The following is a 19986-nucleotide window of genomic DNA, read 5'->3' as shown; positions in this document are numbered from 1 at the left end:
TGTCGTTCCAGCTACTTGGAAGGCTGAGGCGGAAGGATCTCCAGAGCCCAGCAGGTTGAGGCTGTGGTGGCCGGGAGCGGCCACTGCACTGCAGTTTGGGTGACAGAGTGAGACTCCAACTCAAAAAAAAAAAAAAATTAGCTGGGTGTGGTAGTGTGTGCCTGTAGTTTTGGCTACTTGGAAGGCTGAGGCTGAAGGATCGCTGGAGCCCAGCAGGTTGATGCTGGGGTGGCCATGACTGTGCTACTGTACTCCAGCCTGGGGATGGAATGAGACTCCAATTAAAAAAAAAAAAAAAAAAAATATATATATATATATATGTAAATATAAAGGAATATTACAATAAGTCCTTACAAAAGGAGGAATTTTTAAATAAAACAACTGCCCTGCCCCACATGGTTTTTTGAGTAAATCTACAGTTGCATATAATAGCTCTGCTTAAAGCAAGGTACAATTACCATTTCCATTTTAAGATAACTGGAACACAGACTCAATTAATAATGGATGTCAGTGGTTTCTAGTTCAACAAATATAACCAATCACCAATGAAAATTCTGGAAAACTTCCTGATTCATTACAGTGGCAGAGCACATTACAGAACACAAAGATGAAGATGACTAAACTCCTACCTGGGCACATTTCAGTAGTACAGTGGCAAATGCTCATGAATCAGACCGGATTCACTTCATGCCTGACTCTGGAGGAAACAAGGGTGTCCATAACAGACTGTTCTCTGGCCTTATTGGTAAGAACAGTCTCAATAGGGGGACTGGAAAAGCCAGAGAAGGTGGGCAGGTGTAACTGCCTGGGCTGCATGACTCACCATGGGTCCCAAAGACTTTTTTTTTAAGAGACAGGGTCTCGCTCTGTGGTCCAGGCTGGGTTGCAGTGGCTCAGTCATGCCTCACCACAGCCTTGAACTCCTGGGCTCAAGTGATCCTTCTGCCTCAGCTTCCCGAGTAGCTGGGACTACAGGCAGGCGCCACCACGCCTGGCCCCAAAGCCACTTTTGGTGGAGAGTGAACATTCTGTATTTACTGAAAGCTGCTGTTTGAAATCCTAGCGCCAATCTCTCCACCTTGGGCTCAGCAGTCACCTTTCACGCAACTGGATGTGCGCAGAGGTGAACACCCTGGTTCTTTCAGCCTGCCACCAGGCCCAGTACTGCAGTACTGGGGAGGGGGCTGCTTAAGGTGGTCCCCTCCCCTCTTAGGACTGCTGCTTGCAGGCGCAACCCTCCCCAGCTGGACACTCTTCCCCTTAGTCGAACTGCTCTTGGTCACCCGTTCCCTAATTAAGTCTTCATTCCTAGTTGTGTGACCTTGGGTAAATCACCTAATACTCTGAGAGTCTGCCTCCCTATCTGAAAAAGGTGGGGAGTCTGAAATATCCAGCAAGGGCCTGGTACAGACCCTGGGACATCAGAGGCCAAAAGGCCCATTCCTTTTCCTCAGTCTGGAGGTTACCAATGCCCGAGGTTGGGGACTCTTCTAAGTCTCAGCTGAATCCTTACTGTCTGTCCCAGTGTTAATGGATGTCTCTCTCCTCCCTTCAGGATCTACGTGAAAGAGAATGGCACCAAAGAAGGAAATTATTCCTTTTTGGCCTTCTCCAATGTTATCTGCATGAAACCCTTAGAAAAATCTCACCAGAGCTCAGCATTCCCTTTGGGAAAGCAGGCACTATGGCACAGGGGTTAAGAATGCATGTGTAGGCCAACCCACCTTTGGGTCACCTCTTGCAGCTGAGAGCTTTCCTCTCTCCTAATAAACTCCAACTTGTAAAAAAAAAAAACAAAAAAAACAAAAAGAGAAGAATGCACCTTCAAGGGTCAGCCTGGCTGGGTTCACTTCTTGGTGTTGCAAGGCCTCGGGCAAGTCAATGAACTCTCAAGTCAGTGGCTCTATCAGATAGTTTGGTATGGTTTAAATGAGGGAATTCAATTTAACCTCTTACAGAAAATTTGGAATGCAATAAATTCTCAGTGCATGTTGGGTTGCTTCTGTAGTTTTTTGGTTTTTTTTTTTTTTTGAGTTGGAGTCTCACTCTGTTGTCCAGGCTGGAGGGCAGTGACATGTTCACGGCCATGGCAGCCTTGAACTGCTGGGTTCAGGCAATCCTTCTACCTGAGTCTTCCAAGTAGCTGGAACTACAGGTGTCTGTCACCACGCCCAGCTAATTTTTTAGAATGTATTGTAGAGACAAGGTCTTGCCAATTTGCCCAAGCTGGTCTTGAACCCATGGAGTTCAGGTAGTCCTCTTGCCTCCACCTCCCAAAGTGCTGGGATTACAGGTGTGAGCCACCACACCCAGCGCATCTGTAGTTTTTGAAAAGGTGGAATCCAGGACCATCTGAGCTCTGCTTTCTAGTAGGCAAGTCTTTTCTTGGAGGCAACTTGGCAGCAGGAGAAACAATACAAGGTAGATTAAGTCCTGGGACTCTTGAAAGAAGTGAAAGACTGGGCCCATGTAGTGCCTCTGAGGTATTGCCCTACAGAGTGATTTTCTCAGGGCACCTCCTCTGCTGAAGCCCTGGCCTAGGCTGCACCATTACACACCAAGTGGGGATGGCAGAGACAGGCTGACCTTGTCGTGGTATATTCAGGGAGAGAAATGCAAGACTGGCCTCCCCCCACCCAAGATATGAAGTGCTCAGAGGTTAAGTTCTTTGGAACTTCTGGAATAAAATGGCTGCCCTCAGTCTCCCAAAGTGCTGGGATTATAGGTGTGAGCCACCGTGCCTGGCCATATACTGATTTCTTTTATAGGTACCCCATAGTGGGATTGCTGGATTGAATGGTAATCCTATTTTTAGTTTTTTCAGAAGTCGAGGCTGAACTAGTTTACATTCGCACCAACAGTGTGTAAGAATTCCCTTATCTCTGCATCTCACCAACATCTGTTATTTTTTTTGAGTTGGGGGGGGGTCTCACTTTGTCACCTAGGCTGGAGTGCAGTGGCATGAATACAACTCATTGCAGCCTCAACATCCTGGCTTAGGTGATCCTTCTGCTTCAGCCTCCCAAGTAGGTAGGACTACAGGCCTGTGTTACTATGCCCTGTTAATTTTTTGGGACGAGGTCTCACTATGTCGTTCAGGCTGTTCTCAAACTCCTGGGCTCAAACAATCCCTCTGCATGGTCTCCAAAAGTGCTGGGATTATAGGCATGAGCCACTGAATTTGGCTGTCTTTTTAATAATAGTCATTCTGACTGGGGTAGGATATCTCATTGTGGTTCTGATCTACATTTCTCTGAAAAGTGGCCATGCTAGCCAGGCTCAGTGGCTCTGCCTGTAATCCCAGCACTTTGGGAGGCTGAGGTGGGTGGACTGCCTGAGCCTGTGGGCAACTTGACGAGACCTCGACTCTACAACAACTAAAAAATTAGCTGGGCGTGGTAGTGTGTGCCTATAATTCTGGCTACTTGCAAGGTTAAGGTGGAAGGATCACCAGAGCCCAGCAGGTTGATGCTGAGGTGACCATGAGTGTGCCACTGCACTCTAGCCTGGGTGACAGAGAGAGAGATTCCAACAAAAAAAAAAAAAAAAAAATGTGTATATATATATATATATATATATATATATATATGAAAAACGAAATCAAAGTTTGCCCCAACATGGTCAATTCTTTACTACTCTATTTGTGCTTTACTATAATAATATCACGACAGGGCCAAATTAGTGATTTTAATTCATATGCTTCCATCAGCTCAATTAAAATGAACTCAAGAAATAGTCATTCACACATCTATGCCAATTGTGTTCTATGAAATCTTCATGTGCATTTGCCCACCACATTCATGCATTTCTCTGTTGTTTCTTACCCGTGATGTGTCTCCCTCCTGCTTAATCATATCCATTCCAGGCAGCTGGTTTGGGAAAAGGTTGCCTCCCCTCAGAGCAGGATCATTAACCTGAAGGTGATAAGACACAACAGTGGCTACGTGGAGCAGGACATCCAAAGTGTGCTGGAAACAACCAACCATCACGCTTCCTTGTCCCTGTTTTCAGGAGCATAACACCGGGAAAAGGGACACCTAACAAGGGATCGGGATCATCCCTGCACCTCTTCTCCCAGGTATGTATTTTGGGGGAGGATGAAAGAACATGAAAATAATAATATATTAGCAGTCTTCAAAATTAAGATTTAATTGGATTCTGTATAGACAAAACAAAAAAACAAAAAAATCAGAGACAATAACACCAGAGACATTTTCATGTCAAATCTGTTCACTTTTTCTGCTGTTTCAAATTAGACCCATGGTTCACATTTGGGATTTTGTAGTTATCTTAGAGGATCCTTCGGCAAGTTATTAATAACAGCAAGTGTGAATACCCAAAACAGTGCTGGATGTTGTGAATTTACTCTGAACAAGCAGACTGTGAAACATGCTAGAATATAATAAAATATGCTTCTTTTATAAATCACAGATGCTAACAGAGGAATGATTTTATCAGGAGATACATGACAGTTGTGTTTTTGGGCTCCCAAATTAAGTCTGATGCTCAAAAGGTTTAAATTCATGCAAAAATTTCAAAACAATCTGCGTTACTAAAGCCACATCAGTTTATTTCTGGGCGGGCTGACCTGGACCAGCTCAGTGGCCCTGGCTCTGTGTGCTTTTTCTCAGCAAGCAAACAGGAATCACCACGGGCCCATTTGTGCTGAAAATTCACCATCAATCTTACATTGTTTTCCACCGACAAGATAAAAGTCTATATTTCTTGACTTTATGTCTGTTTAATTTACCCAAATAAAATTTAACTATCATCAATTCAACAAGTACAAGCTGTTACTATAAGCACACAGCCCTCTTACATTGCAAAGGGTTTTACATTTCTCGTGACCCACCTTCCATTTTTATTAATCATTTTATAGAATAAAACACTGAAGCTCTGTAACAATTAGTAAGTCTTCACAAAGACTGTGGTTTACTAGTATCAGAATTAAATGTATCTAAGTGAACTTTTCAATCTTTCATCATCCTCACAATCTTGTTCTGACAGAAATTCACAGTGCTGTCAATGACCTAGTGCCCAAGTCATTCACACCTTCCATGCGGCTGCAGGTTCTCCATATATGAAATAAGATATCAAGGTCCCTAACACATCTTTATTTTGTGTGAACTATTGAGGATCAGTAGTAGAGTGATTAGTGTTTTGAGCCTTTAAAGAAATAAGATTGCTGGGCTCGGTGGCTCAGCCTGTAATCCTGCGCTTTGGGAGGCCGAGGTGAGTGAATTGTCTGAGCCCACGGGTTCAAGACCTGCCTGGGCAACTTGGCGAGACCTCATCTCTACAATAAATCAAAAAAATTAGCTGGGTGTGGTAGCACGCGCCTGTAGTTCCAGCTACTTGGAAGGCTGAGGAGGAAGGATCGCTGGAGCCCAGCAGGTTGAGGCTGCAGTGGCCAAGAGCATGCCACTGCACTCCAGTCTGGGCGAGAGTGAGACCCCAATTCAAAAAAAAAAGAAAGAAGATCTTTTATCATACCATGGTAAAACTGTAAACCTCATCTTTGTGAACCTCTGGATCAGCCACAGATTTTTGAATTCCAGGCTGGCTAGCTACTATCTCAAATGCTGTGTGTCTCTTTGCCACCTAGTGAAGCTGGTGTGTTCTTACAGACAGCAGAATCATTTCAGTGTTATTCAACAAAACAGAATTAAATAAAAAATCATGGTATCCACACTGAAAATATTTTAAAAAATAGTTCTAGCCGGGCTCGGTGGCTCAGCCTGTAATCCTGTGCCTTTGAGAGGCTGAGGTGAGTGGATTGCCTGAGCCCGCGGGTTCGAGACTCACCTGGGCAGGCGAGACCTCATCTCTACAATCAATCTAAAAATTAGCCGGGCGTGGTAGCGTGCACCTGTAATTCCGGCTACTCGGAAGGCTGAGGTGGAAGGATCGTCGGAGCCCAGCAGGTTGAGGCTGCGGTGGCCAGGAGCGGCCACTGCACTCCAGTCTGGGCGACATAGTGAGACTCCAACTCAAAAAATAATAAAAATAAAAAAATAAAAAGAATAGTTTTTGGATTATCTGTGTCAGTCTACCTGCATAAATGAAGGATCATTTCAAGTTAAAGTTGGTCCTTGCTTTTCATCTCGTTTTACATTTAGAAAATTAGTTGGGCTCTCACTCTGTTGCTCAGGCCTAGACTGTAGTGGCACAATCACGGCTCACTCCGGGCTGAACCTCCTGGACTCAAGCAATCGTCCCATCTCAACCTCCTGAATGGCTGGGACTACAGGTGCACACCACCATGCCCGGATAATTATTTGATTTTTTTAGAGATGAGGTCTCTACAAAAGGCTGGTTTTGAACTCCTAGACTCAAGCAATCCTCTTGCCTCGTGCTGGGATTACAGGCATAAGCTACCATGCCTGGCCTAGAAAATCAGTTCTTAAATGATAAACCCCAAATAAAATTATTTAAAAAGCACATTACTGTTCCCTTTTTAGAGATTCATTTTAACCTTTTTTTTTTTTCCCCAGACAGGGTCTTTTGCTCCGTTGCCCAGGCTGGGGTGCAGTGATGCGATCGTAGCTCATTGCAGGCACGAGTTCCTGGACTCAAGTGATCCTCCTACTTCAGCCTCCCAAGTGCTGAGAGCAGAGGCGTGAGCCACTGTACTTGGCCTAGAGATTGATTTTAGATAGTGCTAAATTCCTCAAATAAGAGAAATGCAAATGATAAGAAAGTTAAGGATACTTTAAACGCTCCTTGGTCAGTCAGAAGTCCTCTCATCTTTATTTCGTCAGTAACAAGCATCTTTGTTAATCTCACAAACACAAGTGAAAATAAGGTGAAAAAACACTCTTCAAAATAAATGTGGGAGCTGATAGCTGAAGTTAGGTACATGAAAAGACACATTTAATGCAGAAGCAGACAGGAAGCTTCTCCTGATGCTCACCTGCTCGGGACCCATGGAGGTCAGCCCCGACGTAGGCACGGAGGTCACTGAGGTCATGCTGATCTGTCCTGTCATCTGGTTCATGTTGCTCATGCCACTTGTGTTGGCTGCCATGGACACGTTGATGTTCATGTTGTTACTGTATATGCTGGTGTTTGTTTGCTGCCCAAAGTGTGGTGGAGACTGTTGTGAAAACATGCTGGAATATAATGGAAAGATTAAACAAAATGTTAGAGCGCGATGTGTCTGCAAACAGGACAGCTGTTTAGAGTACTCGTTTCCCAGGTGTCTGCTTTAGTGTGAGTATGTCCGACTGCCTGAACCCAGAGCGGGATGGCCTGCAGGTGGTGGGGTCAGAGACAGCAGGGGAAGCCGCGCTCAATGACACTGCAGGTGTGAGCACGCTTCTCTCTTTTCATAACATCCCTGTGCCAGTTGAAGTATATTCTCCATTTTCAGGACTGCATCAAAGGAGCTTTCTGTTTGCTCTTATCACATGTATTGGCAAAGGATGGCTCTTAGGTCACTGCCTTCCCCAGTAGATCCCCATTGATGGGTGGTACTTTCTTAGAGGTGTTCTTGTTACTCCAAAGGAAAAGGTATGTTGCTAAGCTTTTCTAATTTTGGTGACTCCTGCCCTAGGAAAAGTCAACTGGCTTACTCAGCAGTTTACTTGACATTGCTTGCTTGAGCAAATAAGTTAAAAAAATAATAAGGAAAGAGACAGATAGTCTATAGAAAGTTTCCCTGGTGATCATTTACTTCAAAAAGACACAGAAACATGGTGTTACCTATTTCCGCCCATGTTCCCCTGCGCCCATCCGTTCATGTCTGAGGGGGCCTGATAGGCTGGGTTGGCCTGAGACTGCTGCATCATGGGACTCTGGGTATGTGCCATTCGGGGCGACATAAGTGGACTCTGGGGAGTCGTAGCCCCAGTAAAGCCTGGATCAGGTTGCTGACTTATTCCTTAAAAAAAAAAACAAAAACAAACAGACATCCAAAGAGACTGTTAGTTTTATCATAGAGACGGGAGGCAAAAGAGAATATTCCAAATTAAGTATGCATAAAAAGTCATTTTCAAATACATGATCAAGTGCTGATTAATTACATACATTATGAAAGATTTCAAGTGGGGATAAATGCATGGAGAAAAAAATCTCCATACTTGGGCTCTAGCAATCCTCTCACCTCAGTCTCTCGAGTAGCTAGGACTACAGGTGCATGCCACCATGCCCTGTAACAATCTTTTTTTTTTTTTGGGTGAAGGTCTCATTCTGTCGTCTAGGCTGGAGTGCAGTGGCAAGCTCACAGTCATTGCAGCCTTGATCTGCTGGGCTCAGGCTATCTTTTTCGCCTCAGCCTTCCAAGTAGCTGAAACTACAAGCACGTGCCACCATGCCCAGCTACTTTTTGATTTATTTGCAGTGACGAGGTCTCGCCAAGTTGCCTGGGCTGGTCTTGAACCTCAGGCAATCCTCTCGCCTCCACCTCTCAAGGTGTTGAGATTATAGGCATGAGCCACTGCGCCCGGCTGGCAATCTTTAAATCTGTATTTATCACTACAATTAGATTGTCTGCATTTTCAGCTATATATCAAAAGTCAACACATTTGAATGATTTTCCACTGAGTGAATATAAGTCATTCCATGAGATGGATGCATTTTAAAAAATGAGTAACTGAATAATGGTTAGCTTGTTTTGTCTTTATAAAGGGCTCTGTGATACTTTAGTGCTATCCAAGATTAGCAAGAATGAGAAAAAAAATTCAACGCATGCTTCCTGTTCAGCTTAGGAGCAAGTGTCCTTTACACTAAAAAGAAAGAAATAACTTTTAGTGGACTCTTCTAAGTTATCATCAAGGAAACAGAGGATGGAGCCGGAAACAAAGAAGCAACTTCTTCAAATATTTCAAAGATGGCAAGTACATTTTTGCCTAGAAGGCTATAAAACATGCATGGTTAACTTATATTTAAATTAGCTACAAAAGAAAAGTTTAAGATCAAACAGAAAAAAGCTGCACATTATCTGTTTCTTTAAAGAAAATAGGAGACCTGGATTTAGGTAACACAGACTTAATAGTTATTTATAGACAACTCTGGCAAAGGGTAGGGAAAATCATTTTGAGTATTAACATTAATGGAAGCACTTAGTTTTAGCAATAATTCAACTATTAACTGAGCATGACATGCACATAAACATTAATGTTTATGATATTACACACCAAGTATCTCAACTCTTAAGACTGACATTAAATAACAAATCAATATGAAGAGAACTAAGAGGTCTCCCACTGTGGGTTCTATACAGTACTCCTCAAGGATTATCTATTCATTAAAGATTTGGTACAATCTGTAAAGTAATTGTTTTTCAAAAGTTGTAGAATGTCTACAGTATTCAAATTTATGAGACCCTCAAAAACCCAGAATTTATAAAAAATTGTGTATTTATTCTTACACGTTTAAACTTCAGTAACCTTCAGCGTACTCTCCGTCTGATGCGATATGCCCATCAGGACGCTTTTTCTACTCCTCAACACAGCTTTGGAACTTGTCAATTTTGATGCCTGTTAGTGCTTCTGTTGTAGTTTGTTTCACCTCTCTCATGTCAGCAAAACACTTCCCTTTGATCATGTTTTTCAATCCAGCAAACCGAAAAAAGTCGCTGGGACAAGATCGGATGAATAGAGAGGGCAGGGCGAGAGAGTCCTGCCGTTTTTGGTCAAAAGTTGTCGACCGCTCAGCATGCTGTGGGCGGTGCCCTCGTAAACCCGCCTGTCATGAAATGGGCAAATGTGCTGAAAAGATCTTAAAAAAATGCACTGAAGCTGAACGCAGCCTCTTGCAACAGTGTAAGCGGGTATACTGATGTGAATGGGTTCCCACCACACCTACCTGGTAGGGGAAGTCTGTACTACAGGGGGCCCACCCTCCAAAAGATAAATTCTGGGTTTTTTGGGTCCTCCCTTGTATAGATATCTTTCAACATTTTGTATCTATCTATTGATTTGTTTGAGTCAGACTCAGAGGCTTTCAAATATAAGTAAGTATAAATACATATACATATATACACTTATGTTCACAGACATAGACATGACAGATATATCCATACACACTCACACACCATCGATAGATACACTCTACACATACACACTTACTTCGGTCATTCTTAAAGTAAGACCTGCACTCAGAGAAAAGGTGGTACCTGAGCTGAGAGCCTGGAAGGTACTGTGCTGGACTTGGGGACTCCTGACAGGCCCCAACTGTCCTCCCAGGTTTCCTATCATTCCCTGGTTAGTCAGATTCATCTGGGAGCCATGCAAAGAGCTGTGAGAGAGGAGCTGTGACCCAGGACTGGGGGACACCGGGGAGAAAGGACTGGTGAAAGGTGGTAGGGATGTAAGTCCAGTACCGTAGTTTGGAGGAAATGGAAACTGCTGGGCATTTGCCTGGGGAATCCGGGGGTTGCTCATAGTTGCTGGTATACCACTAGGAGCCACCATGCTTGGGGTCATATTCAACCCCTGTCCTCTCATCATCAAAGTGCGTTGCTGAACTTGCTGTTGCTGATGCATTTGTCTCTGTCGAAGATGCTGGTTCAGGATTTCCCTCTGTCTCTGGGCCAGCATTTGGGCATTAATAGGTGCCTGAAATCGGGCCAACACGGAAGACAACGTTGGGGGTAGACACAAATTAAAAAACAAAGCGAATATTAGATAGGATAACAACTGGTACTGTCTTGTGTAAAATTACTTGGAAAATAAAATTACATGAGAGGAACAACTGGTGACTGAGAATGCGAATTTCTAAGTTCTAAAGAGATGATGATTATTTCAAAACCCTGCTATGACAATGCTAGTACCAAATAACTCATTTTCGTTCTTTCTTTTTTTTGGAGTTGGAGTCTCACTCTGTCGCCCAGGCTAGAGTGCAGTGGCACACTCATGGTTACCACAGCCTCGACCTGCTGGGCTCAGGCGAGTCTTCCAAGTAGCCAGAACTACAGCACGTGCCATCAAGCCCGTCTAATTTTTTGATTTAGTGTAGAGGTGAGGTCTCACCAAGTTGCCCAGGATGGTCTCGAACCCACGGGCTCAGGCAATCCTCTCATCTCAGCCTCCCAAAGTGCTGGGACTATAGGTGTGAGCCACTGCGCTCGGCCCAAATAACTCATTTTCTAAGGACACAATTAACTAAAGGACCTCAAAAGAACATAGTCCTTTCTATAAGACTCTGTGATAAGAACCCTGAAGATGGCAGCTGAGAGTCTCATTCAAGCGAGAGTCATGTCTAAAGAGAAACAAAATCAAAATTATGGAGCACTTCAGAAAAGGCTGAACAGAGGCAGGAAGACAGGGAGGAGAGTGGGGAAAGAGAAGGTGTTGGGAACATTTAACGAGGCAAGGATAGAGTCGGAGGGAAGAGAGGAAGGGGGGAAGGTGGGTGGATAAGGAGGCATCCTGGCGCTGCTGCCAGTGAGAGGCAGGAGGCTGCTTATGGGTCTTAAGAAGATACAGTTGATCTTCATTATTCTTGAATTCATTATTTATTGAATTCATTATTCTTGAATTAATCTGTGAAGCTGCCTACTCACTAAGGCTTATTTGTAACCCCAAAACCAATACTCATGGCTCTGTGGTGGTCATCTGCGGACACGGGCACGTGATGAAACATTTCAGATGCCCAATGTGCACCCTTCCATTTGAGGGTGAACAGGGCAACACGCTGCCTTCATGTCAGCTCTCACGCTGTAATCAAGTGTCCTCTCTGTGGTCTATTCAGTGCCAAGTTTTCTGCATTTTTGGTTTTTTCTGTTGGTGACTTTGCTGCTTAAAATGGCCCCCAGGCATAGTGCTGAAGAGCTGTCTAGTATTCCTAAGTGCAAGAGGCTCTGAGGCGTCTTGTGGAGAAAATAGGCGTGTTAGGGGAGCTTCATTCAGGCCCGAGTTATGGTGCTGCTGGTTGTGAGTTCTATGCTAATAAATCAGTAGTATATCTACATTAAATATGTCTTAAAGCAGAAACCACATAAAACAAGGTTATGTTTGCTGGTTGATGATGTTGTGACCAGAGGCTTGTGGAACCTAATCCTGTATTTCTCCTAAGAGCACTAGTTTAGTGTTCTCTGATACAGTGTTTGTGCTCATCTTATGTAACATAACTTCTTAGAATAACAAAAAATCGACTGTACCTGGCAACAATAATAGCAGTCATTCGAAGGGAACTAAAAAAGTGACAAGCTAGGTAGATAACAGCAGCAAGACAGAGCCAGTGTATAGATGTGGATCTCATGGCTTATGAAGTTACTCTCCTCAGGTTAGTAAAGAGAAAGAGATGTCAAGAGAAGCTGATAGGACACAAGGAAAGCTCATGGCTGGTCTGCTCCCTTACCTGTGTTGGTACTCCAGGCCTCAGAGTCAAGTTCACATTTGAAACATTGCTGATTTGATTCATAAGTGGCTGGCGATTCTAAACACACACACGTGGGAATCAATACATTTTAAAACAGAATACACTTTACTCTAAATCACCTTTCCTAAGTAACTTCCCTCCCTAACCCAACAGCCGCATGCCTTTGGACTGCTGGGCCACCTGGTGCACGACTTCCCTGCATCCTTCACCCACCACACCTGACTTCCCAGGCACCGTGGAACACACCTGCTGTGCTTGGAGGCGATGCTGAAGTTGAAGTCTCAGTTGATTAGGCTGGTTCTGCACTAGGCCGGTGGGCCTGAGGCCGGGTCTGGGCTGCATACGGAGTGTGGCGTAACTAGGCCGCTGTCCCATGGTGTGAAAGTTTGGATCTTGCATGGGAGTATAGCTTCCCTGGGCCATCTGTGCCTGAGACGCATACTGCTGTGGGAAAACAGGGGCCTTCTGCTCCAGCATGATGTTGGATTCCTGACTTGAGAACTGCTCTGGATCTACTGCTTGGCTCTGAAGAGAAAGCCCCAAGTAACAAATAAACCATGAAACACAAAGTACATACAAGGCTGCTGTCTCTCACTGCCATAGACTTGAAGCCTTTTATACTGTACTCCCTACACAAAGGTACCTTTAGCTTGACTCCACTTTTCCTGCTAGAAAATGCCTTAGCTCAACAGATCCAGTAACATAGGAAAAGAAATAGCAGCAGGGGTCAAGCATGACCCCCAGAAGCTCTGCTTCCAAGGGAAGGCAGAGAAATGGGCCATGACTACAGAATGCTCCTACTTACTCTGCCAATTAGACTGACCTGGACTTGAAAACACAGATATCCCCTGGAAGTGCCAGTTTCTTGATAGCTTATTCATACCTGCATAATTCATTTTATTTTTTGTTTTTATTTTTTATTTTTTTTGAGTTGGAGTCTCACTCTGTTGCCCAGACTGGAGTGCAGTGGCTGCTCCCAGCCACCGCAGCCTTGACCTGCTGGGCTCTGGCGATCCTTCCGCCTCAGCCTTCCGAGTAGCCGGAATTACAGGCGTGCGCTACCAGCCCGGCTGATTTTTTGATTTATTGTGGAGATGAGGTCTCGCTGCCAAGGGGGGTCTCGAACCCGTGGGCTCAGGCAATCCACTCACCTCAGCCTCCCAAAGGCGCGAGATTACAGGCTGAGTCACTGAGCCCGGCTTATTTTTATTTTTTTGAGTTGGAGTCTCACTCTGTCACCCAAGCTGGAGTGCAGTGGCCGCTCCTGGCCACCGCAGCCTTGACCTGTTGGGCTCTGGCGATCCTTCTGCCTCAGCCTTCCAAGTAGCTGGAACTACAGGCGCGCGCTACCATGCCCAGCTAATTTTTGATTTGTTGTAGAGATGAGGTCTCGTCAAGTTGCCCAGGCGGGTCTCGAACCCGCGGGCTCAGGCAATCCACTCACCTCAGCCTCCCAAAGGCGCGGGATTATAGGCTGAGCCACCAAGCCCAGCTATAATTCATTTTAATTAGACAACCACCTTAGTACCTAGCTGGGATCAGTGGTGTTGAGGGCCTGGCCACCATTCTACCCCATCTGGCAATTAACAAAACTCAGACTCACAGACATGAAGCAAATTGCAATAAGCCCATCCAGTTAGTATGTGGTAGGTTCCAATTCAGTTTGTAATCTGGATCGGATCATGACATGCTACCTATTATTAACTTAACTGCTTTCTTTGGCTGTTAGAATTTCCTACATGCCCCACCTTTTGCCATCACCCTCTCACTACCTCACTGTGTTTGTCACTCTTGACTTCTTAGGCTAACCCAGAAAGACAGCACTTGCCACTGTCTTTCTCTCTAATCAGTATGAATCATCTTTATTTCTTTTAAAAAAAAACTCAGAACTTCCCCCAGGGGGATACCTCAGGCCCAGGTAGTCCTGGAAGTGTCTATGTGTAGAGGAGAAAGGTGTATATGGCTAATTCTCTTCTTCCTTCTTATACTTCTAGCAGTAATTGCTATAAACCTAATGGTATATCGGAGGGAAAGATCCCAGCAGCAGTAACACTGTCAAGTTTTCTTTAAGTGTCAAGTGTCGTATCACCCTAGGCTCAGATCAGCACAGGCCTAAGCTCAAACTATGAGAGTCAGCTGGGCTTGGTGGCTCAGCCTGTAATCCCATGCCTTTGGGAGGCTGAGGTGAGTGGATTGCCCAAGCCCGCGGGTTCGAGACCTGCCTGGGCAGGCGAGACCTCATCTCTACAATAAAATAAAAAAAACTAGCTGGGCATGGTAGCGCATGCCTGTAGTTCCAGCTACTTGGAAGGCTGAGGCGGAAGGATCGCCGGAGCCCAGCAGGTTGAGGCTGCGGTGGCCGGGAGCGCCACTGCACTCCAGTCTAGGTGACAGAGTGAGACTCCAACTCAAAAAACAAAAAAGCTATGAGAGTCAGGGCCCACTGCCCCTCCTATGGTAATCTTAAACAGGGGATGAAGCCTAAGCAGGGGAAACCATTTACTGCTGACTATGTAACTAAAACTGTCTCAGAACCTGAATATGAGTACAAATAATCTGCATTCCAAATTTCCCTACCTAATTTCCATGATTTAGTTTCATGACAATATTATAATGATGGTAGATTTGATGAGACAAAAAATAGAAATAACACAAGTGAATAAGAAGCATCAAATGATGATATGACATCAATTTTGATAAAAATGTTGTAAGTCACTCAGCAACTCCAAGGATCACATTTTTAAATGCCATGCAGACAAACTCAAGGGTAGCAATAATACTGCTAAATTCTAACTATCACTAAAGGCAAAGAAAGCCAGCCACACAGGAAATATTTAAGCTCCGTTTTCCTTCTGATTTATTTCAGGTTCTATCATGTAATCTCGAGTCATTTCTTTCCATTTTGCTGTTTTCAATATGAATTGACAAGTCTTAACTCCCACTTATATCTGCTAAGCTGTGGGAATTATGACAAGACTAATTTTAATACTTCAAAGAAGTCTCCAATGACTCTGCATTGCCATTCTCACAGACCTGAAGACACGTCATACGACCAAGAAGTAGACTGGACGCTGGAAAGTACTTTTTGGTAAAAAAGAAATAAAGATGATTCATGCTGAGTAGAGAGGAAGATAGTGGCAAGAGCTGTCTTTCTGGGTTACTCTTTTTTTAAAAATTTGAGTCTGTGTCTCACTCTGCCACCCAGGCTGGAGTGCTGTGGCACACTTCACAGCCACCACAGCCTTGACCTCCTGGACTTAGGCAATCCTTCTGTCTCAGCCTTCCAAGTAACTGGGACTACCAAAAAAGTCAACCTTTTTTGATTATTGTAGAGCCAAGGTCTTGCCAAGTTGCCTAGGCTGGTGTGAAACCTCTGGGCTCAGGCAATCTTCTCGTCTTGGCCTCCCAAAGTGCTGGAATTACAGGCGTGAGCCACCATACCTGCCTCTGGGTTACTTTTGACACAGTCAGCCAATTTGTGCCACTTCACACATTAGCTGCATGGCCAGGTACAGGTAGTGCTCTGTTACTTCACAAGATTGCATTAGGTTATTTATTACATTATTGCTCTCAAGTACTCACATGAGAGACTTGCCTTTTTATTTTTTTTTATTTTTTTGAGTTGGAGTCTCACTCTGTCGCCCAGACTGGAGTGCAGTGGCCGCTCCCGGCCACCGCAGCCTCGACCGGCTGGGCTCTGGCAATCCTTCCTCCTCAGCCTTCCAAGTAGCTGGAATTACAGGCATGCGCTACCACGCCCGGCTGATTTTTTTGATTTATTGTAGAGATGAGGTCTCGCTGCCCAGGCGGGTCTCGAACCCGCGGGCTCAGGCAATCCACTCACCTCAGCCTCCCAAAGGCGCGGGATTACAGGCTGAGCCACCGAACCCGGCTTGAGACTTGCCTTTTTAAAGTAACCAACTGATTACCAGGAGGAGGAAAGCTAAATATGCTCAGTAAGACTAGTTAGCTTTTTAATATTCCCATTTATGCTTAAATATCCTCAAAATTATTGTGGGCTGAATCTACACAAAGATCAAAGTGATTCAGGAGTTTCAGCTACTCCTAAAGTGACTTGTGGAAGCATATGGGCAAAGTGTTCTTTTAGCACAAAGAACTTCCTATCACCTGCCTGCAGGTGTAGGATGGTGGTCATGGCTACAGATGCTCACACCAGCTTCCAGGTTTAAGGATTCTAGGTCACTGGTAGCAATGTGTCATTCGTGGCTTCTCTGTTTCCATGGTTCGTGTGTCCCCCCCTGTCAGCAAGAACGGACACTAGCTGAACTGGACTGGAGTTTTTGCCTTTTCTGTTCAATAACCCAAATCATACATAAAGCTCATTCTCAATGTTTCCCAGTCTTGGGCAAAAATTTACATGAGAGTAACAGGAAGGGGGAGGAAGAAAACAGGGCCGGCCCGTTACAAGGTGAGAAACAGTACTCTAAAAAGCAAATGGCAGAGGGACCCGTCAGCAACAGAAAACGGCCACCTTAGCTTACCAGAGTTCTCAGCCCCCATTCCACGCCCTGCTGCATACCTGGCTGACCAGTTCAGGTATTCCCAGAGCTCTATCAATCTCCTCCAGGCCGTCGAAATTCCGCAAGGCCAGATAGAGCTGGTCTAGGAGAGCCCCCTCATCACTGGGGGACTCAGCTGCAGGATGTGGACACAGCAGGTCATCTGGGGAGCTGCCGAAGGGCTGCCTGTGAAGAGATATATTCACCTTGGGTCAAGGAAAAAGCTAGTTGATTAGAGAACTTTTTTTAAATCTCAAAGGCAAAAGTATCAACTGACTTCCAGGGTCCTTGTAATAAACCCAACATAGAACAAAATGACAATATGAAATAATCGACGTACTTTATTCAGTGCCTAATACAGGCCAGACATAAACCTTGACAACTGAGGCATGAGTTTTGTTCCTATTTCATGGCTGGCAAAGCTGAGTCTTAGCAAGATTAAACCACTTTGGAGATCACAGACACTGCAACTGGGACAGCAACACGAACAGGGTGCTTGCCCATCCTGTTGCCACAAACCTATGCTGACGGCTCAGGGGCTCAAGCTTGTATATATTTACTCTGCACTGAAGGAATGAAAGGACTTTTCTGAACTGTTTTAGGAAGCACTAACTGCTGTAAGTCTTGTTCTATAGGAGGCAATGATGACCCACCTGGGAGAGACTAAAGACCTATCAGCATACGAGCTGCATTCCAGTTCTTGAGCACAGCTGCAGCCAGATTAAACTTGGCTGGGCTGATAGGAGATTTCTTAGTCACGCATAAGCAGGCCTTGTAAATGTTTATTAAAGCCCTCAAGAAGTGTACCTGTTAGCCTTAGGAAAGTGGATCATGAATGTGAAAATTATATGTTATTATATAAATTCTGGCTTCTGAGAGGGAGAACAATACTTGTATTTTACCAAAAGTCTGTTTTGTACTCTTAGAGTTACTACATGATGTTTTGGTGAAAACAGAAGCTTACAGATAAGCAAACTCATTAAGCAAGTTGAGAATACATTTATTGCCTTTTTCGGGTCCTTGCTTCCAAGATGACAAAGAAAAGAAGGAACAATGGGCGTGCCAACACGGCCGTAGCCACACACTGCCCATTTGCTGCACAAAGTGCGCCCTATGCGTGCCCAAGGATAAGGCTATTGAGAAGTTCGCCATCCGAACCAGTGGGGGCTGCAGCTGTCAGGGACATTTCTGAGGCGAGGGTCTTCGACGCCCATGTGCTTCCCAAGCTGTATGTGAAGCTGCATTACTGTGTGAGTTGTGCCATTCACAGCAAGGCAGTGAGGAATCGGTCTCACGAAGGCCGCAAGGACCGAACACCCCACCCTGATTCAGACCTGCGGGTGCTGCCCCACGACCTCCACCAAAGCCCATGTGAGGAGCTGAGTGCTTAAGGACTGAAGAACAACTATCTGGAGAAAAATAAAGTGGAAATCATACTTTAAAAAAAGAGAATACACTTATTAAGGGATGAAGTTATCGATCTAACCCAGTTCAATGTGCCACGTTTTTTGATGGTCTAATATGCTACTTTGGCCTGAATCCTGAAACTAACAGTTAAAACAGACTGCATGAATAACAATCTAGCTCCCCATCACCCCTAGTTCCTTTAAGACAAAATCACCCAGTTGAGTGTCCCCTCAAGGCTACACCTCACCTACTTCTCCCTGGCTCCAAGCCTGCATTTCCAAGAGCTCTGAGGCATCGTGACCAGGCTGGGTGGCCAGCCCAGTTCCACGACAGAGCAGGGCGCCCACCCAGACCCTCAGAGGCGCGTGCTCTTCCTCCTCCCACCTCTTGCCTGTCACCTGCAGGCTCCCTCCCGTGTCTCTTCCCGGTCCACATTCTCCCAGCACTGACTTTCTAAACCCTGTGTGATGGGATTGCTCTACCACTGCTGCTCTCAGGGAGGGGGAGGAAGGAGGAGTTGCATTACGGTGGCCACAAGAGAAAGAACCCCAGAACTATCTGCCACAGAAGCCAAGAGAGGAGGAAATTCCCCAATAAAGAGTGACCGACATATGGATATAGCAAGAGTGTCACAAAATAGAGTTCATGCCAGTCAAGGGCAGATGTTGGCTATTTACCAAGTTCTCTTAGGCCCGAGACCACATCCCTAAAGATGCTAGTTAAATGAGGCACTCAAGTATTTTCTTTACCTAGTTTTATTTGTAATTTTCAACTTTGGTTAGTTTCGAAGCTGCATTCATACACAACCCACCCACAACCCTCCAGATTTCTCCACTGCTGACAGGTGTGTGGAATCGAATTTGTGTAAGGTATCACGAACTTTGCACAGCAGGCTTCCCGGTCTTGCATCTGACTGGAACTCAGAGTCAACAGGCAGCAGGGGTACTGTCTCGTGCCTCTAAGACCATTCCACCCCTAGACCAGCAATGCAGCTCAAAGACAACAAATCCGACGTCTGTTTGTATGTAAACAATTTCCACATCATGATAATAACTTTTGTTGCATGCTTCTTTTTAATAAAAAAAACCAAACAAACAAATGCACAGATTACCAAGTAAAACAGTACCTCCAAGCTTTCCCCCTTTGGTCAAGGCCCTCTTCAACTCAAGCTGGGCCTCTCAGAACACTCTCCCACAACCTTCCTGCTTGCAGTCTCGCTCTGACTCTCCTGATGTGAAGCTCTGAGGTCCCACTTCCGAAAGCACCCTTTACTGAGCACACCAGCCCTCCTCAAAGTTTTTATGTGGTTCTTCAGCTCTCCCAGGAAAATGGCTAAGTTCCTGGGATGGGGAGGTAGTGATGGTGGGATTCAAGGACACAACATCTTTGGTAATTAATGACTTGGCAATTAACCGAATGCCCAGGATTCCACTTTGAGCCTCAGTCACCTGGGGCAAGTAATCTCCCTCCAGAAGATGCCACCCCTCACCAGAAGGTCCATTTTGGCGTTTACTCCCTCCTTTTCACTTTTTTCCAGCTGAGCCTCTACCTTCTACCAGGCCCCACCCATCCTCTCATGGCCCACCTACTTTGCTCTCAGCTGTAAACCTCTCACTGTGCTACGATGAACTGAGAAAGGCGTTTATGTTAGAAATATAACTTTAGCCGGGCTCGGTGGCTCAGCCTGTAATCCCGCGCCTTTGGGAGGCTGAGGTGAGTGGACTGCCTGAGCCCG

At 45.1% G+C, this 19986-nt stretch overlaps 1 protein-coding gene across 8 annotated transcripts in view; it reads right to left on the bottom strand.

Moving 5' to 3' along the window:
* Window positions 1-19986, bottom strand: part of NCOA2 (nuclear receptor coactivator 2) — a 303080-nt gene that overhangs the window by 6840 nt on the left and 276254 nt on the right. For 5 of the 8 annotated variants that reach the window (XM_021718737.1, XM_021718742.1, XM_021718743.1 and 2 more), the window contains 7 exons: window positions 16865-17030; window positions 12571-12849; window positions 12304-12381; window positions 10118-10559; window positions 7705-7882; window positions 6914-7112; window positions 3825-3914 (listed from right to left, as the gene is read on the bottom strand). In XM_021718737.1, coding sequence (XP_021574412.1) covers window positions 3825-3914; window positions 6914-7112; window positions 7705-7882; window positions 10118-10559; window positions 12304-12381; window positions 12571-12849; window positions 16865-17030 — 1432 coding nt within the window. The remainder of the gene's footprint in view (window positions 1-3824; window positions 3915-6913; window positions 7113-7704; window positions 7883-10117; window positions 10560-12303; window positions 12382-12570; window positions 12850-16864; window positions 17031-19986) is intronic. The other 3 variants (XM_008070377.1, XM_021718741.1, XM_021718740.1) reach the window with 2 other exon arrangements.

This window comes from Carlito syrichta, unplaced genomic scaffold (assembly GCF_000164805.1).
Source record: "Carlito syrichta isolate Samal-C Ts95f unplaced genomic scaffold, Tarsius_syrichta-2.0.1 Scaffold313380, whole genome shotgun sequence".
In the NCBI taxonomy this organism is placed as follows: Eukaryota; Metazoa; Chordata; class Mammalia; order Primates; family Tarsiidae; genus Carlito; species Carlito syrichta.
The sequence above is the reverse complement of the archived record's forward strand: the minus strand, read 5'-3'. Positions and strand labels throughout refer to the sequence as shown.